The 27,230-nt window shown below is 36.2% G+C and overlaps 1 protein-coding gene across 2 annotated transcripts; it reads left to right on the top strand.

Annotated features, from left to right (window-relative positions):
* The first annotated feature begins 2,155 nt into the window (after positions 1-2,155).
* On the top strand, positions 2,156-25,851 carry LOC117415828 (cadherin-related family member 1-like). 2 transcript variants are annotated; one of them, XM_034026674.3, is made up of 17 exons: positions 2,156-2,309; positions 2,835-2,930; positions 3,962-4,107; positions 4,636-4,686; positions 5,671-5,760; positions 6,073-6,159; positions 6,362-6,478; positions 7,487-7,630; positions 7,720-7,798; positions 8,018-8,118; positions 8,619-8,822; positions 10,292-10,444; positions 11,578-11,742; positions 12,796-12,863; positions 15,797-16,025; positions 17,792-18,046; positions 19,690-25,851. In XM_034026674.3, exons 1-17 carry the CDS (start codon positions 2,249-2,251, stop codon positions 20,239-20,241), a joined length of 2,598 nt encoding a protein of 865 aa, XP_033882565.3. In that variant the 5' UTR covers positions 2,156-2,248; the 3' UTR covers positions 20,242-25,851. The 2 variants fall into 2 exon arrangements, with proteins under 2 accessions (XP_033882565.3, XP_058882397.1); XM_059026414.1 differs by having other exon boundaries at positions 18,654-19,822.
* Positions 25,852-27,230: the final 1,379 nt, after the last annotated feature.

Here is a 27,230-nt window from a genome sequence, read left to right on the forward strand (position 1 = left end):
TATCCTCTTTGAGAAGACTACAATATAGACCAGGGGTCTCCAGCCCTGGTCCTGGAGAGCTACTGGGTCTTCTGGTTTTTGTTTCAGTTAATTAGTCAAGATTAGCAGGTGTTCCAGATCTTTAGTCATTGATGACATAGACACCTGAGGATTTGGGGCTCTGCAGGACCAGGGTTGGAGACCCCTGATATAGACCATACTACGTCCACTTAAATGTAAGCTTATTTATACCTATCTCTTTGCACAACCAAATAACTAATGTGGTATTAAACCATCTTATAGTCATCATATAATACCAGTATGTTTAATTTTCTTAAAAACAAAGAAATGTTTAAAACAATATGCCCTACTGCTCTTATTAATACAAATTATAAATGTTTGATATTTATAAAAGGTGTTGAGATCGCAAAGGGTGGGTTTGGCATGATAAAGAATGAATTCCCCACAGTGGTATTTGAAGATGAATTGTTACACACTGTACATCAACTGCCTTTCTTAGTTGAGTTGCATTATCATAGACATGCACTAAAAGGCTAGAGCAGTGGTTTTCAACCCAGTCCTCAGGGACCCCTGTGTCTTCTGGTTTTCATTCCATCTGAGCTCTCAATTACTTAACTAAACCCTTCATTGAACTAATAATTAGCTCGATTAGACCTTTTTAGTTGTTCTCAGCTCCTAAAAAGTTGCAGAATTCAAATTATTTATAACATTTTATAGTTAAGTTGAAAACTCCAACTGTTTAAGAGCTGACAACAATTAAAAAGGCCTAATTGACCTAATTATTGGTTCAATTAAGTGTTTAGTTAAGTATCTGAGAGCTCAGTTGGGAGGAAAACCAGAAGACACAGGGGTCCCTGAGGACCAGGGTTGAAAACCACTGGGCTAGAGCAACCACAAGGACTCAAGAAGTGCCATTCTATGTATTACCTTTATGACTGAAGTACTTTGTCTTACATGCATAGTAGAAACTGCACCTCTTGTGTAACCCCCTAATACAGTACATACACATACACACACACACGCACATATACACGTATATACATGCACACATATACACATATACACATATACACACATACACACATGCACACATACATAGCATGCATCATTTTTAGTTAATGATAAAAATAATATTTTGTTACAAAATGTTATTATAACCTATCCACAGACATTCAAACTGTCGACCTTTTATTATAAAAAAGAGAATGTGTGGAGAGTATTTCACAGAAGCTTGATATGATTCACACCCATTGATCCATGCCATGAAAGGTGTTGAATATATATTTTTTTGTTTTTAGAGTGCTAATTGATGCTGCCATTTATTTGGCTTGAGTTTTGGGTTTCCTGGGACCCTTATGGTGCTGTTTAGAAATCTAACTAACAGTGTCAAATTCGTTTTCTTCATTAATTCTGTATTAATCATGCAACATAACATTTGCCTTTGTGTATTAACTGCACATTACATACATTTATATACTAATTATTTAAAGTATATAGATTCTAATTATTATTATTATTATTATTATTATTATTATTAATATTATTATTATTATTATTATTATTATTATTATTATTAGTAGTAGTAGTAGTAGTAGTAGTAGTAGTAGTAGTAGTAGTAGTAGTAGTATTTACAATTGGTTATAATTTCTGTCAGTTTTTCCACGTATATGGAAAACTATAAAGCGTATCATTGGATTTTATGAAGCACAGATAGTTAATTACATAGGGTGATGCATTAGCTGTATATATTTTAAGCATGGCACTGCATATATATTTCTCAACACCTATACAGTACTAAAATATTACTCTTAATTATGTTGACAATTAACAAGGCTCTGTAGTAAGTTCAGCACGTTATATGTACTTACCTCTCAGAATACGTTTTCTTTCTTGTGCAAAATATAATAATAATAATAATAATAATAATAATAATAATAATAATAATAATAATAATAATATTAGTTCCAATTTACACATCATGTTAGAATCCCTAAAGTTGCATGCATTCTGCCAGCACTGATGACTCAGAAAAGGGTCCCCAGCTTCGCAGAAATTAATTGGTATAATTAGTGTGTAGCTGAAGTGGCTATCAATTCCTACAGAATAAAGACGTGTCATTGGATTAGGATCTCAACATCTGCTATCGCGTTTTACAGTCAGCCGTATAGCACACTCTAGAAAGGTACCTCCGTACCTCCCTCGTAGAAACAGTCCTACGTTTAGAGTTTATGAATTTAATTTCTTTAGCATGAAACACATAAACAAGGTTGATATTTCACTCTTCCTCACAGTAGTGCACGTATGTCTGGGTAAGTACGTTTTAAAATGATTATTCCATGTAAAGAGAAATACCGCATGCTAATCCTCTGTTCAACACGACTATTATACAAGGGAGATCTGCTTTTGTTGCGTATGTAAATGTTTAATTTTCTTTTTTGCTGAACCACTGCCTACCTTTCTGTACTCAGCAAGTGAGTAATTTCAGTTTTATACATCAAGATTTGTGTCTGTATTTTTCTAATATGGATAGATTAAAGATATCAGACACTTTAACAGTTTGATTTAGTTTTATATATGCGTTTAAATAATTCGATGCTATATATATATATATATTTATAGTAAAATTGGCATCTTCAGATTTAAGTAATACATTGATTGGATTGTATAACTGAAATGAATAAACTGCAACAACTTTATTAGTAATATGGGCAATGTTTTTTTTTTTTATAAAATGAAAAACTAAAAACTAAAAATGTATCTTTATCTGTGCAAAATAACCTATTTAAGAATATCACTGATTGTATATATGCTATTTATTTATTTATTTATTTTAGCCCAGGCAGACTATGCACCCTATTTTTTCGATAATGGGCCTAATACTAAGAATGGGAATATGGCATTATTCAGCCTTTCAGAAGACACAGAAATTGGTAAGAACTCACATATTAGTGTGCAAGGCAATGTGCCTTTTATGTAATGCAATGCATATTCTGAGGAAAATATACACAAAGCAGCTTATGTGAACTGAACTAGGATGATGTGATGGTCACCTGACCATCACTGGCAGTCACACTACCTGGAATGGCTTAAACACCAGTCATGTAGATGTCAACAGAAATGTACAGTGTGTTTGTTTTGTAATACAGTGTAGAAATAAAAACTGGTATACAATCATACTTAATAAATGTAATGACTAACTCAATTAAAATGTAATTATTTTTTTTATTTTTTTCATAAAAAATCATTCTTTTTTTTTTTTTATTAAAAAAAAAAATTGTAATAATAACTCTTCATCAGTACAGTCCAACTTTGAAAGATATGTGAAAAACAAAATGATTTAGAATACCGGATCCTAGCAGGACTAATTATACCATGTAAAGAAAAGTTGTTTATGTTAAAAAAAAAAAAAAAAAGTTTTATGGTAAATCTGTAAACCTCATGTTGGTTTTGAGTCTAGCATGACAGTGTCAGTGTAATGTTCCATGTACGAACAACTTAAATAGCCATTGCTTTGGGAGAAAAAAGCTTTAAAATAACATTAAACATTAAAATAAATTAATGTACAGTAAACCCATTTTATTATGTGACAATAAAGACAGCAGCATCCTGTTCTTACATGTACACTGAACCTGCTGTACACTGTTGCAAAGATTTTATTTTATATAGGGCAGCAGTGTGGAGTAGTGGTTAGGGCTCTGGACTCTTGACCGGAGGGGTCGTGGGTTCAATCCCCAGTGGGGGACTCTGCTGTTGTACCGTTGAGCAAGGTACTTTACCTAGATTGCTCCAGTAAAAACCCAACTGTATAAATGGGTAATTGTATGTAAAAATAATGTGATATCTGTACAATGTATAATGTGATATCTTCTAACAATTGTAACTTGCCCTGGATAAGGGCTGCTTAGAAATAAATAATAATAATACTTAATACTTGCTGTGTGCTCTACCTTGTATTTCACAGGCATGCAAGTATATATTCTAAATGGAACTGATCCAGAAGGAGATCCAGTGACTTTTGGCATAGCTTTTGAACCAGGGTTCAAAAATTACTTTAAAGTGGATTCTCAGACTGGAATTGTAACTTTAACAGAAGAACTCGACAGAGAAGTAAGTAAATCACCTTGAACAGTTGTGAACGCTTTTCCACACCCCCAAAATCCAGTACCCCAATAAGCAATTATAACCTGTTTACATTTCTAGATCACATCACAGTTACCTGTTATCCACATGAAATTAACACACAATAATTTCAATAAAACCACGGACAAGGAGATATAAACAATGAATAACAACATAACAATTATCAACTAAAGTGTGCAAAAAACTGCAGATATACTCTGTTCTATAGCGCTACAGACCATATAAATTTGAGACATTTATGAAATTACATTTTTGAGATATTTAGGAAATGAGAAAATGCCACATTTACAGGAACACTATAAAACAAAGAATGCAAGTTCTCTAATTTACAGATTGATGTATTATAGAAGTGACTGTCACACATGCACACATACATAGCACACTGTCTAGATTTGGTATTCACAATGAGCGTGAACTGTAAAGATACAGTTAGTATGTTTCCAAACAGCATCATTGTGTAACATTACAACAGGAGTTTTTTGTGTCCTCTGGTAGAAGCTGGATGAAGTGGAAGCTCTCGTCAGTATTTCGGATGGTCTGAATAAGGTAAGTGTTTTAGGGTGTTTTCCCCACAATTCAATTCCGCACACCCCTAATCGTAGGTCCAGTAGTCTTGCACTAGGTACCTACATTACTATTTGGGCATTTGGTATCATTATAATAGACTCAAAAAGCTAATAGTGTTGCTGAAAATATTAGACCATGTATCAGAAAAAGCAAATCACAGATGGAGACATGCTGTATCCAATTGTGCCATGTAGTCCTCATTTTCAGTATTTACATTTAACATGTTCAAAAAATGAATGGATGATTCATCCCAGGTGGCAAAGCCAGGAGAGAAATCATTGTTTTCTTGGGATAAATTAAAAAAGAGTATTGGGAATCTGAATATAAATTAATTACTCAAGTGATAATGGAATATATAATTACAGCAACCTTGATGTCAAATTCAAGCTGTTTTACACTTCACAACTGTGAGGGGTCTTTTTAACATGACTTGTGAAAGTTTTCTTCACAGTGTTTCTCATGTACCAAAATGTGTGTCTGTGCTTTAAGCCTATTATACAATACATTAATCTTCAATACATTAACAAAATAATATTTCAGGTCTGGTCAGTGTTTAGTCACAAATGTTGTTAGAAGTTTTGCAATCCCCCTACACTATAAATACAATATAAATACAAAGAACACTAGCATTGCCAACGTCTTTCATTTTGCAATTAAACATGTTGCATTGTAACTACACAACCATATGTGCACGCACTGTGTTACTGCAGTATAATTACTATTTAGTTAGACACACAATGTAAAGTATTCCCAAAAAGTAGATTTTTCACAGATTAATCTGTGTTAAATATAATATACATTACATGAGTTTAGGGCCTTTGAACAAGAGTTTTAACAATTTAAAGAGACAGTACACTTTTGAATTCTCATATACAGTATAGTTCTATTGTCAGATCATGGTAACGCAAATTCAGCACCACAGGGCCAAACAAAAATAACTTATTTAAGACTATTTTATTTCAGGTGGTTGAAAAAGTAAGAATATTAGTGACAGATGCCAATGATGAAAGACCAGAGTTTCACAACATGCCCTTTATTGTCAATGTCCCTGAGGTAAGCAAGTTGTATTATGTGAACGGCTTTAATTAGGCACAATTCAGATGAGAGTCTGACTGAATGAAGACACTATAGGTATCTCATGGTTGTTTTTAGGCACATGCTTTAACAAAGCTCATAAATATCGTACAACTGTATCGATAATATCCTGTGTTGCTTCAAGCAGAGCTGGTCAAAATAGCCTAGAATATGACCTTGTTTAAATTCCAACATTGTTGTGTGAAAATAATAATTGCACTATTGTGTTTAAAGACAGTAACAGTTGTTCTCTTAAAACATAACATTAATATTGCTCTTTCTGATTACAAGGATACTCCGTCAGGAAGAAGTATATTTCAGACTCAGGCAGTGGATCGAGACAACGGTTCTGGAGGAAGTGTCACATATTATCTACAGGTATGGGGCATTATTATTTGGCATGCTAACACTTAAGTTTGAACATACAAATTCCTCAAGACAATTATGCCTGTTAATAATTGAATACATCAAAATGCTGTATTTCAAACAGTGTTCTTATACTTTATTTTCAAACTGTATATATTTGTGAAAGCCTCAATCAGGGCATGTAACTGTATTTAACTGTATTTGTTTCTTTCAGAATACCCATAATACCAAATTTGCCATTGACAGACACAGTGGAGTGCTTCGCATTAAACCAGGAGCAGCACTAGATTATGAAAAATCAAGAATGCATTTTGTTACAGTAGTAGCCAAGGTGAACCAAATATTACTTGTTCTGGAAACATGCCTTTCAATGGAAGTCTATACCAACTACAAAAGCAGAGCAGGCACTCATTAATCCTAAACATAGATACAATATAGACTTTTCAATGTACAGGTAGTGGACAAAAAAATGGAAACACTGATGTAAAGTCATTTAATAGGGCATTGGGCCACTATGGTATCCCGCTCTGTGGAGTTCTCGGCAGACTGTTTTTGATGAAACTGGCTGCTCGCTCCCCAGGTTGAAATTTGCAGTCAATTGATATGCAGTTGCTCGTCTGTTTTGCCTTGCACTTCGAATTAATGTACGGATATCACCATCCTGGAGTATGTGCTTCCGCCCACTGTTGCTCTTTGCTGATGATGTCTTTCACTCGGAGTTCCATGCCGACATCACCTTAGACACCGTTGCTCGTGAAACATCAGCAAGTTGAGCTGTCTTGGTCCCTGAAGCTCCTGCCAAACACTCCCCACCCCTCTTTCAAAGTCACTGATGTCTCCTCTAGCAGCCATGCTAGCCATACTTATAGGCAACCAGGCCTGTCCAGCATTTTTATACATGACCCTAAGCATGCTGGGATGTTATTTGCTTAATTAACGCATGAGCCACACCTGTGTGGAAGCCCTTGCTTTCAGTATACTTGGTGTCCCTCATTTACCCAGGTGTTTCCATTTTTTTGTCCACTACCTGTACTTCAGTAATAGGAACCAGGGACATTTCTAGTGTGGGGTTCTGGGGTCCACAGACCCAGCTGTAAAATATGAAATCCCGTAGTAAATTTGGTCGAATGTATAACTGCACACAAATATCACCTTTTAATTATTTATACATTTGTAAATGGGGTTATGATAGTTTATCGCTTATTGCAAAATGCTGCATTTCCTTGAGTGTCTATAAATGAACATTAGTAGGTTGATTCCACTCTCTATATTGTACTGTAGACTTTATAGTCTGAATGCTGTGTGAGTTCTGACCTAATACATATTTATTATACCTTAGGATGGTGGTGGAAAATTCAAGGGAAAATATCAGGTGCTGTCTTCTTCAGCTACTGTAACAATCAATGTGGTAGATGTTCAGGACACTCCACCTTCCTTTGTTGGCTTGCCTTATTATGGATATGTATACGAGGACACATTATCAGTAAGTATAACGGACTTAGACCCTCCCTGGCATCGTTTATTCTATATAATGCATGGTTTTAAAATGACAAGATCCTTTCTTTTTCCTAGGGATCAGAAGTCTTTACAGTAGTAGCCAATGATGGAGACCTTGGAAACCCTAATGCTATCCATTATTCTATCGTCAGTGGTATGGAAATGAATCAATAACCTTACAGTATAATGGCATATTTATGCATCTGTTTAATAATCAGTACTTCTTTCATGGCTTTGATGTGTGTCCCCTCTACGCAGGCTGGAAGGGATATAGTATAAATTGGAAAAATAAGAAAGACTTACAATAAAGAGTAATAATGATGATAAACCAATTATAAATCCTATGTTATTTTCTGGTGTTTGTTTTTAACAGGAAGTGATGGTTCATTCATTATAAATAACACAAGTGGATCAATAATGGTTCTTGATTATCCGAACCATCTTAAGAAGGTGTTATATGAACTTAAAATCCAGGTAGGTCCAATTAAGTAATGAACTGAGATATACCTTATGTATTTCTGAGACAATGCAGTATTAAGCTTTTACACTTGCATAATACGATGCATAAAGTATTCTCTATTTGTAGCATCACTGGGGATTAAGCCACTGCACAATTCAACTTTTCATTGATTTAAATAAAAACATGCGAAGAAAACAAGAAAGAGAAATCAGAGTTGCAGGTTGATGTATAGGATGACAAATCATTATTAAGAGCTGTTTATTTTATTATTATTTGTTTATTTAGCAGACGCCTTTATCCAAGGCGACTTACAGAGACTCGGGTGTGTGAACTATGCATCAGCTGCAGAGTCACTTACAATTACGTCTCACCCGAAAGACGGAGCACAAGGAGGTTAAGTGACTTGCTCAGGGTCACACAATGAGTCAGTGGCTGAGCCGGGATTTGAACCGGGGACCTTCTGGTTACAAGCCCTTTTCTTTATGATATATATGTTTTCTTTTGATTCTAAAAGGCTTCAGAAGTAAGCCCAGAAGGCGATGTGGTTGCGCATGCATTTTCAATCGTAACTATTCGAGTTGTGGACTTGAACAACCACCCTCCAACATTCTATGGCGAAAATGGTCCTCAGAGCAAGTTTGAACTTACCATGTATGAACATCCACCTGAGGGAGAGATACTGAGGGGGTTAAAAATAACCGTCAATGACTCTGATCAGGTAAATCCGTTTCAGGCTCCGTTATTAAGAGGTTAGGGTACCATTTGATGAAGCGTTGAACATGAACTAATGAGAAGTTTGAATGATGTTACCAGTGGATCATTGGATAGTCCTAGCAGTATCTGGAGTGATAGTCCTGAAGCTAGTTAAAGCTAATGTTTAGCCAGACAAGGTTTAAAAAGAACAACATGCATGTAATCTTAATATTAGCTGGTAATTATAGCATTTCTCAATTCTAGACTTTAGGAGTAACATATATTACACTATTATCGACTAATAGATTAAAGTTATCCTAATTGGCTGCCAAACATGCAAACCATATTAATGCTGTGATGAAAAACGAGCTTCTTAATATTACATCCTGGCAATCATGATGCAAATGATGTCTCGCCAATAATATAAAGCTTATATTATAAGTATTGTCCTGTATGTGAGTGATGTATTACTGGTATTTTACTAGACGTGCATATGGTCTTATTATTTGAGTAATTTTATTATGGTTCAACAATGCTTTTGTTACTGGCATTAAAAATGCTCAAGGCTGTTTTTCTTTTTACATAAATTGTTGGTACACAGCAGTGTTGTTATGCAACCAACTGATTAAATGAAATAGGATAATACAAAATATGAAGGTTTAACTGTTAATAACTGGTTATATCACCACTCAAAAAAAATCCTTATACAAAAGGTATAGTACTAGTATTACTAGTATAGCAAGAAATAATTTATTTGTAATGAATTAACTATCCTTGCATACCCCTGAAATAATACATTAATGTAGTTGATATTAATAACCTCCGAAATAAATAACATTGCAATTACCATCTTATTATTCATAATAAGGATTACATACAGTAGGTTTTAAATGTTGAAAAATCCTGTTGTGGTTCAATTTGGTTAATGAATGCATAACATGGTTCAGTCAAAGAGGCTTGCATTCCAGTCTGGTTTCTTGCTGCATTTTAAAATCGTTGCTTCCTTTAGCCTATGAATTAATTTAATCACATCCCAATCCCAACTTCTCACATTCATGCATAATGAAAATGGTAAATTAAGTAACCTGATATCTTATGAAACACATGTTTGTAAAATATCTGCTGGCTGTTTAAAAGAATTCACACATGTTAGTAATACATAATGGACAACATTTTGAAGCAGTCAAAAAGGGAAAGGCAACTTGAATATTTTTAATGAAAATAACAAGTGTCTATTGGACTGCTTCAATAATTTAACTGCTAGTTATAGTTAGACTAAGAAAAGGCTTTGCATTTGCTTTGAAACAGAGCCTTTTGTCAGTATTCATAGTCTGGGATGAATTATTGATTCAGGTATTATTGTTTAAGTTTTAAACTGTAATAATTACTTTTACAAATGCCTAAAAGACAATATTTTTGTGAGGTAACATAAAACATTTGTCCCAATAAAATGTCTAAATGCATGATATTATCCAGTGTGTTTTTTTTACCTAGGGAGCCAATGCTAAATTCAGCCTCAGGCTGGTGGGTCCACGGGGCATCTTCAGAGTTGTCCCACAAACAGTACTGAATGAAGCACAAGTCACAATAATAGTGGAAAATTCTGAAGCTATAGACTATGAAAAGTACCAGTTCTTATCCTTCAAGGTATGAACGAATCAGTAGAAATAGTTTTGTTTTTTTAAATTTCTTTTCACATGACTGATTTTCTTGTGAGGAATTGTGTGCTTGTTTTTGGCCCTGTCCACACTACATAACCGATCTCGAGAACCGTACTCGAAACCACTCTAATTAATCCAGCTCAAAGCGTCCACACTGAAGTACCGTTTCATGTTTAGACAGCCTTAATGCGTCCACACACCATTAGAATAGTTCAGTTACAATTCCCAGCAGCGCAACGAACCGTGGAAATTAATACGATAGTATCCCACCATGCACTGTATTTTATTTTAAAATAACGTGTTATGCCCCATATTAAAAGAGGTCCATATTGCTAAAAAGAAATATAACAAGTATTGTGGAAAAAGTAAATCCGAACACACACACACACAAGTAGGGCTTGAAGTTTTCAGGTTTTATTTTTAATCAGGTGAAGTCCCTTTAAACAAATTGAGCTGATTCTGTTTTATAATTAAACTCAGAAAAAGCTGTTAAAAAAGCTGTTACCTTCATACCTTGCCTGAGCCTAATTCTGGTCCTCTTAATTTTATTTCAAACAGAGCTGACAAATTACTTGATTTGTTCATCCCCGATCCTACTAGTTTTAACTCGCATTTCATTTTTGCAGTCGCCTAATTTAACGTTGTGTTTTTGATATTTTCCCCACTAGTTTAACAGAGATGTCCTGACAGATTTTTTGAAGCATAAAAATGAATACCTAGTGCGGAGTGTACACTGATAGCAAGTCCTTCCGGCGCCTGCTCTGAGTATTTCGCCAAACATGCCACAAAGCATTTGGGGATATTGGAGGATACACAAAAAAATGTAGTTTGGTATTACAGCGTCCACACTTCTGATAAACCGCACTACCTGATGCGATCTAATTAGAACCGGACTCGAGACTACCTCCTGAGGTGGTCTCGAGTCCGGTTCTCGAGTACAGTATTAAATGCACCGGGCGTTGCACAGTGGTAGCACAGTATCAACATGTTTTTGATTTCCTATGCATATACATGTTCTGTTTGGGGATTTACGATGAGTTTAAAACTAAATGAAAAGGTCTTTTTTTTATATAAATTAACACTGACAAATTGAAATGCCATGCTTTTCCTCTGTTCTAGCTTCTTGCTGTTGAAATCGATACTCCTGAAAAATTCAGTTCGACTGCTGATATTGTTATCCATCTGCTGGACACAAATGACAACATTCCCCGGTTCTCTACTGATTATTACATTGCCAGAATCCCGGAAAACTCACCTGGTGGCTCCAATGTGGTCTCTGTAACAGTGAGTATTATCAGGGTTATATCACTTGGAATTAGGGTCAGGGTTAGGGTTAGGGTCAGGGTTAGGGTCAGGGTTAGGGTCAGGGTCTAACAATTGACAAGTAATCTTCCAGATGTTTTTGCTTTCATTCAGTTGTATAATGAAAAGTACTTGATCTGTAAATGCTTAACACTTGACGTTAGTGCCAGTAATAGCATCAAAATGCATGCTGTTCTCTGTGACACATTTACTCTATTAAATCAGTGGCTATTTATTGTAATTTAATTTTGTTTTGTCATTCCATTTAAAAAAAAAAATGTAGTCCCAACATTTGGATTTGCATACAGTCGTCTCTAACAGAGTTCAATTCACTGTTATTACTGTGGTGTGGTTCCAGTCTTCAGTCAGCTTGCAATATAAATTCCTAGTCAGGCACAGTATCTTTTTCATTTGCATTGTTGCCCCTCCTTTCCTCCCCATCACCACATCTGACACTGACGCTCAGCAGCAAAAAAAAAAAAAAACCTTGTTCATACAAATAGTAGAAATTCTGTGAGTTATACCATGCTGTGTTTTTATAACGACACTTGCATCATCTAGAGCTGGTGGTGTCAACCAATCTATTATCATATATAACAATAACAAAGACAGTTACAGACTATTACCTAGAGATCATCAGTCCTTGACTGAGCGACAAAATACAGATTTAAAATGATGTTTGAAAAGAAACAGAACCATTCACCAGGAAGCCTCCCTTTAATAGCGACGTATTACCCTGATGAAACCCATAGCTTTACCTACACTGGCAGCTGAATAGAGATGGAACCAATATTGCAGTGGTATCTGTCTGTATCACTAATAATCCTGACGTTGTATAGACGTTTATTACCAGTGTGTATTGGTTAAACCATTGTGATGTAAACCGTGGTACCATTTTACCAATACTTCATACTGTTCCCCTGTTGAAGCCATTGTGCTATCTTTGACTAGTCCTGAATCACTGTGATTGTAGTGCCACTGCATTGGGATTAACAATGATTTAGTTGGGTTTATAATCTGTATTTTCAATTGCAGGCTACAGATCCTGATTCTGGGCTGTGGGGCGAGGTCAAATATTCCATCTACGGTTCTGGATCGGATCTGTAAGTAGAATTCTCAGCTATGAATTTGAATAAGAGGCTGGTAAACCTGTATCTTTACATGTAAAGAAGCAAATGTTTAAAGCATGTAGAAAAGAAAAATGCAGTAGCACACTTGCTGACAACATGTAAACTTTCATTAGTGCATTCCCCTGTTTAGAACTGTGACAGCTATATGGGTACCTAATTGTAAAATGCCCTGGCTTTTCATAATATGGATACTATAGTTAGGCAATTAAACTGTATTTTTAAAGTTCCTTGTTGTTAGAGTTGCTCAACCACTGAGATAACTTCTAGATAGTGTAATTGTATTAGTCTCACATTGTCACCTGGGCTCCTCGCCTGAAAGTGTGAACAGGAGCGACCACAAGACTACTGAGCCACTGTGCCACCAGAAACTTCAGAACATCTTATAGAAAGTCCTGGAGTAAAGCTCTATCTAATCTTATAATTGGATGAAGAAAGACGAGCAGTGTTGTCTCACATGTAACAGGGCCAATTGACTTGAAATGTGACAGCTGGTGTTAAGAAGATTCTGGAGTTCTGTAACCAAGGAAATATACAGTAATTATGCACAGCTCATACCTCATAGGAGGGGTCTAATTATAGATGTGAGAAAAGCAGCAGCTACAAGAAAACATGTTAGATCTCACAAGGAGCTAACTGCAAGAAATCAGAAATTAGAATGAAAAGGTGTCAGAGCAGATGATTTCAGTGGATAAGATGTCCTTCTCAGCACAAAGAATAGGTCTAGCAAGCATAAACCAAATTAGTTGCATCAACAATTGAATCACACCTATTTTGCTGCTTTCCTTCATATATTAAAAACTTCTCAGACAGTTGTCCAAGATCAATTTCTGCTACATTAACAGCAAGTAAAAGCTTTTTTTCTATCTCGTTATTATTACTATATTGATCACAATTTAGACATTTCTGATAGTCATTATGGACCCTGTTCATAAAAGTACTTGCCGACTGCCGTAATAAAACTAATTTTGTTTAAAACTAATGAAAGTTGTCCATATTGCTATTCAGAAAATGGTCTGAGCAAATGGGTGACTGTCGCAAAGCACTTTATGAATGGGTATACAAAAATCTGCCTCTTTTTGATGACATCATCAGCAGTCGGTAGCTGTTGCAAAAATTATAACGGAATCTACCGACAGTAGCTTACTACCGAAACCCGAGTCTGCAGCTGCCAGTCACGGGCAGTTTGCAAAACCTGATTCCAATGCCCCTATCACGTCTGCCAAAAATGCAAGACATGTCATAATTGTTATCCATCTGCTGGACACAAATGACAACATTCCTCGGTTCTCTACTGATTATTACATTGCCAGAATCCCGGAAAACTCACCTGGTGGCTCCAATGTGGTCTCTGTAACAGTGAGTATTATCAGGGTTATATCACTTGGAATTAGGGTCAGGGTTAGGGTTAGGGTCAGGGTTAGGGTCAGGGTTAGGGTCAGGGTTAACGTCTAACAATTGACAAGTAATCTTCCAGATGTTTTTGCTTTCATTCAGTTGCAAGACATGTCATAATTTAGAAAAAAAAGTATTTTTTAAATAAATTCTTTATATTTTTGTTTTGTTTGGCAATGCTGGTAAACACATTTCCATACGCACACATAGGATTTATATACACAAAAAATAAACACAAAGCACTGTAGGAGGACATTTAAATAATACTGTAATTCTAATAATAATAATAATAATAATAATAATAATAATAATAATAATAATAATAATAATAATAATAATACATTTTAATAATACTAATAATAATCATTTTGAAAACTTTAAATGTTAATCTTCCAAATTCTCAACTATTATTATTATTATTATTATTATTATTATTATTATTATTATTATTATTATTATTATTTTGAATAAACCCCGCTTAAAGCAGGGACTCAATCAGGGGCGAGTTTATGTTAATGAATAAGTGAAAGTTTCACGGCGTATTGCACACTGTACACAAAATGGATCGTTTTGTGGTGTGAGAAAAAAATACTTTTTTTACAATACAAGCAAGCCCAAATTTCCAACCGACTGCATCAGCAGCACTGGTATACTGTATATACTGTATACAGTATTCGTCCAAACTGTTTATTGTGAACACAGGTAAAAGAAATAAAAACAAAAGGACCGCTGTCAGCCGCGGATCACGGCAAATAAATAATAATAATAATAAAACAACTGTCTATCCTCATTCTGTCACTGCTCTCCACTTCACAGAGCTGTTTCAAAATGATTATGCCAGAGTTCTTGTGTGAGTATATATTTATGTTAAACATTTTCCTTCAGATAAAGCTAGATATATTTTTTTTCAAAATAGGCAGTGTTAATCACAGGTATATCAAACTGTATAACGGAGCAAGTGTAGTAATAAAATATGTCTTTAAAAAACTAGTCTGCCAAGGCTGTCATTAGTTTAGACTTGACTGTAGAAAGCGTTCAATAACTACTAGTTATCAACAGCATTTTGCTGTCGTTCACTCTTATGAATAGCAGGTTGACGCTCAGGACCGATGAAATCTTTATGCCAATGAGGTAATTGTTAACCTTTTTCTCAATTCGTTAACATGCCTTCATAGACGAAAATAGCTGGGGCTTAACAACGCTTCTGAATTATCTCTTATGAATAGCAACTGCCGTTAAATAGGCAGCTATGGACAAAATCCGATCATGTACTCCTGTTTTCTCATTTCAACAGGCGTTAACCCTTTATGAATAGAGCCCCTATATGTGGATTGCCCCATTATATTTATTAAAGGGTATCATGTACAGTGTGTCTCTTTGCTGTAACCAGTTTTCTAATGAGAGCAATTAAGAGCAATTTCTTCATGGAGAACATAATGATATGTGTAAACTCCCAGTTAATTACTGTAAAAATGAAATAATTGGATTTACACTCTTGCACCCTTCTTTTCTAGGTTTCTTATTCATTCATCAACAGGAATCATCTATTCACAACCATGGGCAACACTAGATGCAGAGCTGAAATCCAAGTACAATTTTTATGTGAAGGCAGAAGATACAGAAGGGAAATATAGCTTGGCTGAGGTCTTTGTAACAGTTCTGGACATGAATGACCACTCTCCTGAGTTTAACGAAAACATTCTTCAGAAGACTATGATTATCGGGGCACCAGTGCAAGTAGAGGTGTGGAAGTTGTTTTTTTTTTTACATAATTTCATAACATGGCAGGCATTCTGTGTATAATGCGTGTGCCAGAATACTATAACCTAATTATACTGCACAAATTGTGAATAACGTGCAACCTATATATAACACACATAAATATGTAAAAAGGTGCACCTTATATATTGAAAATTACAGAGGTTCAGAGGTATTATTTTAGAGCAAAATTCCTACCGTAAATTTAAGAATATAACGTTCACCCCATGCATTAGCTGCATGACTGAGCAGCTTTATATTGTATCCAATAACATACGTTTCAGAATTGCCAACTGTCCAGGGATAATCCTAAAATTTAACCTCTATTCTGAGGTCCCACGATCAACTCTCGATAATGGCAACTGTGAGAGGTAGGGTTGCGTGATGGAATAAACAACACAAGTCCCAGGAGTTTAGTGCAAGAAACAGTGTATTCTTATTTTCCAACGTGTGCTTGTGAAACACACACACACACACACACACACACACACACACACACACTATTTACAAATATATACAAATAACAAAATCTTCTTTGTTGACAATCCCAAGTCCAGCTGTGCTTTCTAGCATGGTAACACGTTCGCTTACCAATGGTTTGTTTTGTCGCTCGCTCCGCGGTGTCCCCGTCACTCGGTTCTTGGTTTAGAAATCAGTTGGGGAAAACACAGCACCACCATCAGCATTACCATCCAGCACTGCACACGTCCAGACTCTGCCTCCAACCAGGGATCCCTTCGCTAGTCCACACGGTTCCCCTTATGTACCTGTGACAGGATGGCTTGCAGTGGTGAGGTGTGGTGACGTCACGGACCAGGAAGTAACTGAACCAAAACAATGGATGAGCGGGTGAAACTGAAAGCAATGGCGTTCAGCTGGATTTATTAACTCATACTACAAAACAAAAGATTTAAACAAACAACAAAACACAAAACAAAAAGACGCGATGGCCACACAAATAAACAGAAACAAGTATACTTTAAATATAGCAATTGTTTTTCGCTCGCTCTCCCGTGTTCTCCCGTACTCTCCTCTGTACACTCTCTTCCCGCAGCATGGACAGCTGCAGGTTCTTATACTCTGGCCGAGGGGTTAACTAGCTGTTTATTATCTTATTACCCCTCGGCCACAGTCTGCACGCATTTGGTAAGGATGCATGACTGTCAGCTAGTTAAATAATCAGTAGCTGATCAGCCACGCATCCTCACGGGGTTTTAAATTATAAATAACAAATACGCGGCGCATTTATCTGCACCGCAAACAATAATGTAAATAATAATAAATAAATACATAGGGGCGGTACACTCTGCCACAGTACCCCATGCCACGCCTCTATCAAACCTAACCCAGCTTTGATATTAGCACAAACTGTAACACCTGTGCTTCCGACCTTCCGAAGATGGCCACCACAACTTAACCCTATGCTTGATTAGGTAAGAGATTCACTAGACCTAAGAGAGTTGAGCATCTTACAATGTTTTAGGCTGAAAATATTATGATAGTGAACATGAAAGCAATGACAAATACAGCATATTCCCAGGTATGGCTATCTTTGCATCTCATTTCGATATCATTTTGCTTCTCAACATATAACAACTTTTTGGTACCCTTATTTTTTTGCTACAACTTGTTTTTATAATGAACTTGTTTTATAATTAACTTAATTTAGCCAGTATTTTCTTTGCTTAAGCATTGTACCAGCAAAACAGGAACAAAAGAACACTTTCTAATGACTTTCTTCATGTCCCTAGGCAATAGATGACGATGCAGAGGAGCCTAACAATGTCGTTGAATACTCCATAATGCAATCAGATCCAGATAATATTTTTGACATAAACATAGACACCGGAGAGATCAAGCTGAAATCTTACATCAAGTCAATGGACATTGTTCAGAACATTACAAAGCAAAAGGATTGCAAGTGGTCAGTGGTGGTCCAGGCTAAAGACAGAGGCTCACCATCCTTCAGCACCACTGCTGTGGTGAAGATTGACATCACAGAGGCGGTAAGATGACATCAAGTGTAGCCCAGATAACACTGCTAGACTCAAATGCTGTAGAAGCTAATTCTTAATATACAGGAGAAAGGAAGAGGGAGAGAGATAAAAAATGCTACTGCAGTACTAATAAAAAAAATCAAAACTGTGTAAGGAATGCCATTCATTATGGTCTTTTGTGCTACTGTATAGCTAGATTCTATGCTGTCCCACTTAGGCCCTCTGTTGCGCTTAAATATTTGCTAAATAATCTAGTGTTTTGGATGTTTTCACCCCTTTAGTTTAAGTAGGACACAAGATACGCAAAGGCATTTGCATTGGACATACCTGTGTATAGTTTTTTTTCTTTTTTGAACATTAACTACAGTGTTATCAATGGCTATATGGAGAAATGAATAGGCCTTTTTGTTTAATGTTGAACACAGACCTACTATAATTATTATTTATCAGCTCATTCCCTCCTACTTTCTAGGCTGAGGTCTGAACTAAATCCAAGTTTATGCCTCCACCATAAGTTTGATTTCAATCAGACCCCAGTCGAAGTTAAGTTGAAATTTTCTCTCAGTAGCATAGTTGCTTTGCTTGTTAAGTTGTTTCCATGTTGTATTATTTACAGATCAAATCACGGGTAAAAACATACTTAACGGGCCTCCAAAAGCGTCCTTGGAAAGTGGTTGGGATTTGTATGGCCACAGTCATCTCCAGCATTGCATTAACAGTTGTTATTTCTACTCTCATGTATTGGAAAGCTGTGAAAAGATCTCAAATCCATCCAAAGGGCAGGATCAGAAGAATTATCCGGAGGCCCAATCCATAATGTTTGCCTTCAGCCCACTTTGATAATTCATTTGTCCTTAATATGTCATTAAGATGGTTCTATATTGGAGAAAGGAACTTTGTTTTTTCATTATGTTCCGATACATGTTTTGTCTGTAAAAGAGTACAGGAGCACGCTTTTTAAAAAATATATAATAAACAAATGGGTTTTCAGTGTACAAAGAGTTGTCACAATTTCCACTAATGTGTTTAAGTAAATTCTAAATATGCAGGGCTTGTAAGATGTTTTGTGTGGTCATTAGGATCGGTATTATTTTACATTTTACATTTTACATTAATTTGTTGATATAATTATAAATTATAGAAACTCATATTGAGGTGTACATTATTATATATATATTTTTAAAAAATCTCACAATGTAATTCTATCAATAGATAAAGAATGTCACTGAAAACCTTGCTGGCTATTACATACAACCATATATATAAAATTGCAAACATTTTAAGAAATATATGTCAATTATTATTATTGATAGACAAGGGCATTTTAATTGTTTCCCTTTTAGTGTTACAGCATCAAAACCGCATAAGTCAACATTAAGCCATCTCTCAGACTACTGCGAGACACAGACTTTGTCAAACCTTATAATATGATTGCGGTCCCAACACATTAACAAACCAACCTTGCACATATCAATACATATTCAACCTACATATGCTGTATAATAGCAAAACAAAGAGAGCTCTTTTGTTCACAATGCTGTCGAAATATATTTAAGTCTTCAAATTACGTATTGTGGACAAATGAAGATAAACAGTTTTTTTTCTCAGTCCTATGGACTTGTGATATGTGTTCTGTTTGTGCTCTTTTACAGACTCAGCTCAAGGGGCCTATGGCAGTCTTTTTATTTCAAAGTAGGGATAATCCCATGAAAGCCCTAGGCGTGCTCGCTGGTGTCATTTGCGTTATGGTACTCATAACAGTCTTGATCTCCACTGCAATGTTCATGCGCAACAAAAAAAACAACAGGATCATGCCTGCCCGGCACATCATTAAAAAGAGGCCCAAAGACTATCGCTCGAGGACGGTCAGGACCGGGTGGTTAAAATTCAGACGCTCCAACAGCCCTTCCGAGAAGTTTGTCGCTGAGGATCCGGAGCAGAACGTGGAGAATCTGAACTGCAACAACAACATGCAGCCGACAGCGCCGCTCCCTTGTGCCCCTGCCTTGCCCCCACCGCCCATAAATCTGCCCAAACAAAACAAGCCAGAGTGGAGCGTCCCTACAGTGTCAGGGTCTGTGGCATCCAAATCCAAGAGGCAGTCAAGTGAAAACAACAGCCCCAGCGTCAGCTCTGCACTGGTGTCCGAGCTCAAGATGAAGCTGGAAAGAAAGATGATGGAGAGCAACAGTTCTCGCTATTAATCATAATAATGTGTTTCTTTAAAATGCTGCACATGGTGCACTTCATGTGAGTCAGTGTTCAAGTGTGAAGATTGCTGATGTTGATAAATGCTTCCTTGAAAGGAACTAAAATACAATAGAACTTATTATAAGATATTTCGTATTTATTTATTTCAAAGGCGTTGGCTCTATTTCCTTATTAAGATTAACTAGCCTTATGTTAACACAACACCTTTTCCTGGGAGACTGATGAGTTTGCTTAAATTTCAGAAGAGGAAACTATTGTTTTTTTAGTGGTTTATATGTAACACAATTTTTGTTCCTGGGTAGTAAGTGTTATTTCCTAATTGCTTATGCCTCAAAAGTATAGAAAATGGCTATTATTCCCCACAAACTTTGCTTTTGTGACCAGGACAGTGATATTTTGAAATTGACCTATTTCCAATGAGAAAACGGGCGAATTTGTGTCTTTTCGTTCACATAAAGTCAGAAAAAAACAACATATGAATCCAAATTAACATGTATTTATACTAAAGTAATACAAAAATGACTACAAAAGATTTAGAAGTGAGTAGTTTTCCGAGATTTACGATTATACTGTAAATCACTTTCACGAATCAGCCCCTAAATGTAGTCTCCCATCATGTTCTCGTTATACTGTCCTTGGTAGCGGAGTTCAAAGTCCAGTATATCCTGGTGGAAGCGCCCGCCTTGCTCCTCCAAGTACGCTCCCATGTTCTCCTTGAATTTACCAAGATGAGCATCAAGGATATGGACTTTGAGGGACATCCTACAGCCCATTGTGCCGTAGTTCTCACCAGAGTCTCAACCAGGTCCACATAGTTTTCGGCCTTGTGATTGCCCAGGAAGCCCCGAACCACTGCGACAAAGCTGTTCCAAGCCACTTTCTCTTTACTAGTGAGCTTCTTGGGGAATTCATTGCACTCCAGGATCTTCTTTATCTGTGGTCCGATGAAGACACCGGCTTTGACCTTTGCCTCAGACAGCTTAGGGAAGAAGTCTTGAAGGTACTTGAATGCTGCCGACTCCTTATCTAGAGCTCTGACAAATTGTTTCATAAGGCCCAATTTGATGTGCAGTGGTGGCATCAGCACCTTCCGGGGGTCCACCAGTGGCTCCCACTTGACATTGTTCCTCCCCACACAGAACTCGGTCCGCTGTGGCCAGTCCCGCCTGTGGTAGTGCGCCTTGGTGTCCCTGCTGTCCCAAAGGCAAAGATAGCAGGGAAACTTGGTAAAACCGCCTTGGAGACCCATCAGGAATGCCACCATTTTGAAGTTTCCTATGACCTCCCAGCCGTACTCATCATACTTCAAGGCGTCCAGCAAGGTCTTGATGCTGTTGTAATCCTCTTTGAGGTGCACCGAGTGAGCCAGGGGAAGAGACGGGTACTTGTTACCATTATGGAGCAGCACGGCTTTGAGGCTCCTGGATGAGCTGTCAATGAAGAGGCGCCACTCATTCTGGTTACAGGCGATTCCGATTGCCTCGAACAGACTGATCACATTGTGGCAGAAGCAGAGCCCATCTTGACAGGTGAAGAAGCTGGAAAAAGGTTGGTGACGCTTCCTCTGATCTGCGACTTGCACACTTTCATCCAACAAGTTCCACTGCTTGAGCCTAGAAGTCAAAAGCTCAGCATTGGACTTGGTGAGACCAAGATCTCTAATCAAGTCGTTGAGGTCTTTTTGGTTGGGGTAGTATGGGTTTCTCTACTCAGCTCCACCTCTGAAATTGTCATCTGGATCTACAACGTCTTCCTCGCTCTCTGACTTGCTGCTCTCTTCTAAAGACGGCTGCTCTCTCTCTGGAGGAGTGGGTACGGGGAGCTCATGGCAGTGTGGCACCGGGGGGATGGATGAAGGAAGGTCCGGATACGTGATAGCAGGTGCATTCTTGCCAGTCCGACGTTTGGAAGGGTCCACCATGCAGAAGTAGCAGTTGCTTGAGTGGTCAGTGGGTTCCCGCCAAATTCTTGGGATAGCGAACTTCATGGCTCTCTTTTCCCCTCTGTACCATCCTACAAAAATACATTTATTTCACCCATGACTAATGTGTAAGAGATTCTCACAACATTTTGCATATATGATATATTTTTTCAATAACATTGAAAATTGTAAAACATTTTAAAATTAAAAACTTTTACAATTTTAAAAATTTTAACAAATTTTATAACATAAAATTCCGAGCAACAATTGTCCATCTTACCTTCCAGAGTTTTTTTGCAGTGCTCGCAGGTGAAATGAGGTGCCCAGGGTTTGTCTTGATCCCCGACAGGCATGCAGAAATATGCCTTGTAGGCCTCACACATCTTAGCAGATGCTTCCACGGAGTACTTTTTCGCTCTTGTCTTGATAAATTGGCCGCAGACATAGCAAAATGCGTCTGCCGGATGCTTGCAGCCTCTTTATGCCATCTCAGAAAAATGCAGATATGTATCCACTTAGGCAGCTGGAACTAAACTGAACTGGTGGGCTTAAGGCCCCTGTATTTATACTACTATTTATATTACTGGAAAGTTCTAGAAAGTTCTAGAAGTTACTCCAAGTTTACTCAGCACTGAATCTATCTGGAATGTTCTGGAAAAATAGGTACATTTCAAAATATCACTGTCCTGGTCACAAAAGCAAAGTTTGTGGGGAATAATAGCCATTTTCTATACTTTTGAGGCATAAGCAATTAGGAAATAACACTTACTACCCAGGAACCAAAAAAAAATAAATAAATTGTTACACGGTGTAATTATTATTACATTTCTTAGCAGGTGCCCTTCTCCAGGGCAACTTACAATTATTACAGGATATCACATTATTTTTGCATACAATTACCCATTTATACAGCTGGGTTTTTACTGGAGCAATCTAGGTAAAGTACCTTGCTCAAGCAGTTTATTTTTAATGTAAGATCTTTAGGAGGAATGGCATAAATAAGCATTTAACTGATATGCAAATACCCATTTATTGAAGTTAATTTGCATGTCAATAAAAAAGTAAATAATAATAATAATAATAATAATAATAATAATAATAATAATAATAATAATAATAATATGCTGTAGGGGTGCTTGTATTTACACACTATTAGACTGCTATTGAATTTTTGTGCTCATATTCCATATGTATATTAATTAAAATGTATATTGGTAGTTTCCTGGTCCAACAAATATTTAAGACAGATAAAGCTATGTTTGTTAGGTTTTAGAATATTACTGATACCTGTGTAATTTGATTATATTCCCCTATTACTCGTGTATTAACATGTAACTGAACTTTATAATACATAGATAATGACGTATTGTTTTGCCAGCAAAATGAAGCATTACCGAGATGGGTGTTATGTTATCCAGCTCAGTGCTTGAGTTTTTTGTATGTTTTTGAAATACATATTGCCAAGCTTACATTTTCCTTTACACAGGGGATGTTTCTGTTGCTTTACTTTAGCTTGGATTGTAGTCATTTTAATGGCATCCAGTTTAAACCCAATGTCTAAAACAAATATTTAAACCAGAGTAGAAAACATGAATTCTTGTAAAGATTGCAAGGTTTAATCATGTAATAGCCCGGCTGTGTGACTCAGTGTAGCTTTACACAACAGTGCCATCTTGTGGATCAAACAGGAATATTAACATGCTGTAGGTAAGAATATATTGGAAAGTGGAAGAGACATGTGAAACAATGATGTTTCAAATAACATAAACAGCAAATTAATTAAATACAGAGTCTATCTAAATATCTGGGTAATTTTGCTATAGTTAATGATTTAAAAAGTTTATTTTCCTACAAAGAAAATTGCTGTCCTATGAGGTACCATATCAATCTTGATTTATGATAAACTAAATCAATAAAGAACACCATATTATTAATCATATATATTATTTTTTTTGTATAAAAATGACATGTTTCTACTCATATTCAAATATACCACCTCTAATGACCATAGGTTCAATGGTGAACCTTGAACCAAATTAGTGTGGTCTGTAGCAAAATTTAAAAAAACAATCAGATTATGAGAAGGCAGGTAATGCTATTCCTGCTATTTCATAAAGTGTATTCTGTAAGGTAACAGTGAAATACTCATCATCACACAGAAAAAATAAGATTTTATTATAAGTAATAAAAACAGTTAAACAAAGTGATAACAAAGCAACATCAGATATCCTGTAGCCTTGTTGCTGTTTTATCAGTCCTTCACAGCTTCTTTATATTTTATGCCAATTCTGTGCATTAATATTATCGTATGTAAAAGTGGTTCGAATTGTTAAATTATTAGTCTTAAACAATTCCAAATTAACCAAGCATTTTATCTAGTGGAAAGCTTTAGAGTAAGTAAAATAAACGATTTAAACGTATTATAACCAACGCTTTAAAAGGAAAGTTTTAATCCTATTAGCAGTAGCAACATTATAGGCATTTTGTATTTTGTTTTTTGATCGGTGTTGGTTTGTTGCTTCTTACCAAACTTGTAGTAAAACAATCTTTATATAAGTATACATATAAGTATACATGCTTATACATAAAACATAGTTGTACTAATTCTGTACAAGTAACATTACCAGTTTGATTTTAATTGTCAAAAAAAAAAAAAAAATCTGTAATGTTTAATAATGCTTTTGGAACAATAAGTGATGTTTGTACAGTGTTTTTATTGGTTGGCATCCAATTTCCTCATCTTTCCTGATTGAAAAAGGGCCCAGCTGTCCCAGAGAATATGGCAGGATAGTACTGAAAGTCTTAGGGATGTTGTACCTCATGTTACTGGTGATTAATGTGAAGTCTTCTAAGAGAGTAGAGCCATGGAATTAACTCTATATAATGTTGTTTTCAGTCCATTATTATTATTATTATTATTATTATTATTATTAATTTATTACTGTAATATTCCCCAAATGTTGGTTCCTATCTTTTCCAGAGCTACCTTACTAGTCAGAATCCAATTTAGGGGGCCAAAAACCTAAATAAACAAATAGAATGCAACTTGAAAGGAACATTTAGCACTTAAGTCAGTAACTGTAAGGAGCCGTGTGGTGATCTCAGGATTGCCCTGCAACAACTATAGATTGAAATCAGTGAAGGGATCTCAAGATTGCAATAAATATGGTCATTTTATTGTTTAAAACATTTAAGTAGACTAATATGTATATTATTTTTATTTTTTCAAATCTGAATTCTGAGACATTTACATGTGCATTACTTGCTGAATGTACATCCGTTTTGCCACAGTATGCATATTACTTCCTATATACTGTAATCTTAACGATACAATTCTAGCAACATGTCCAATATCTTTAGCACATTACCTTCCTTTTGTTTTAATATTTATATGTGTATACATTTTTTTAAACTTGGAAATAGCTGCATGCCCATTTATCACTGTTTACTATATGTGGCATTATTGTTAACAATTGTATACATAGTGAAAATAATGTGTTTATATCATAAGGAGTCTCAATTGCCATTTAAAACTACAGACTGTAAAATGGAGTACTGCATATTCAATCAAAAAACAAAATGAAAAAAAGGTGGTAACCAGCTTAACATTGATGTGTATCTTTCAGTGTTGTGTTTATTTATATTATTGTTTTGATAAATAAAATATATGATTATAACGGAACATAGATTTGTGCTTATTTAAAGCAAAGGTTGATGGAATGGCAGTAGGTAAAGAATGGAAGATAAAATAAGTTACACTTATCATGACCAGTATTTCCAGCATACTGCAGCTTGCATTTATATAAATTCTATTCAGATTTTGCCTTACATTTTACTGCTGGACCTGGGAGCTTTCTACCTACTGTATGTCCTATATGATGGAATGGCAGCCAGACTCTATTGATATGGAATCATTAATTATCTGGTTTGGGGAAAAAAAATGACTGCACCCATGGAACTTAAAAATGCTTTGTATTTTACTTGAAGGATTATACACAATTACTAATGGGGGTCTAAAATATGTGGTTGGAAAACTAGAGCTTCTAGGAGACATTTTTCCAGGGAAACAAAATGGAAATTCTTACCAAATGCTCGGCCAATTGTGCGCCCCCTGGGAGCTCCCGTCCATGGTCGGCTGTGGAATAGCCTGGACTCGAACTGACAACGTCCAGGCTATAGAGCGCATCCTGCACTCCACGCGGAGCGCCTTTACCGGATGCACCACTCGGGAGCCCACATATACAATATTTTAACACACTCAGGACTATACCAAACAGGTTATATAATTGAAGGAAATATCTGGCATGTCCTTGTTAAAACAGAATATCATCAGATTATTTAACCAACTTCTCACTTGCAGTTTATTTACATTGTTATTACGAGTTAACACGTGAATCTAAAATAGATTTTTGCTGGATATCATTTTTGAGGATGAAGTGTGTGAAAAATGCATTTTGTACATCTAAATGTATGTTTTATTCTTTAAACCACCAGCTTGTTTAGTCAAACCACAGACTGTAAAAATAAGATGTTCTTTGGGTAGAGCTTGCTTAGAATTTCGATTTTTTTGCAAAAAGACAAATGTGTCAGTAACTGTTTTTGGTACAAAGTTTCTGATGGAGCTTGGACAGTTTCGATCTTTGGGAAGAAGATCTACTGTAAACTCACTGCCGTCATCAATTGAAGAAAATGAATTAAATGGAAGGAGGAGGATGTGCTGCATTAAGCAGCGGAGGATTACTGATGGAAGCAGGAGAGGTTGTGAAGTGCGGTGGGTTACACGGATAATAGATAACCATGGAATTGAAAACAAGGCTGTGTATCAATCAGAGCTCTTTTCGGGTCATACCTCAGAAAATAAAAAGGTTCACAAGATTTGTGTGACAAAACGCAGGATCACAGGAATACAGGGCTAGCCTGCGACCAAGCAATCCAGGGTTTGTAATACCAACCAAAATGGTAAAGAATACATTAAATAGATGTAGCTAAAACACTGGTAAAACACACCGGGGGCAGCAGTGTGGAGTAGTGGTTAGGGCTCTGGACTCTGGACCGGAGGGT

This window comes from Acipenser ruthenus, chromosome 7, assembly GCF_902713425.1.
Source record: "Acipenser ruthenus chromosome 7, fAciRut3.2 maternal haplotype, whole genome shotgun sequence".
NCBI classification, from domain to species: Eukaryota; Metazoa; Chordata; class Actinopteri; order Acipenseriformes; family Acipenseridae; genus Acipenser; species Acipenser ruthenus.

What these genes read in the sequence shown, in the direction of transcription:
- LOC117415828 (XM_034026674.3), top strand. Translation starts at nt 2,249, where the DNA reads ATGAAACACATAAACAAGGTTGATATTTCACTCTTCCTCACAGTAGTG. An exon ending in GGGCACCAGTGCAAGTAGAG is followed by an intron (nt 16,026 to 17,791) that starts GTGTGGAAGTTG and finishes TCATGTCCCTAG; the next exon opens with GCAATAGATGACGATGCAGA. An exon ending in AGATTGACATCACAGAGGCG is followed by an intron (nt 18,047 to 19,689) that starts GTAAGATGACAT and finishes GCTCTTTTACAG; the next exon opens with ACTCAGCTCAAGGGGCCTAT.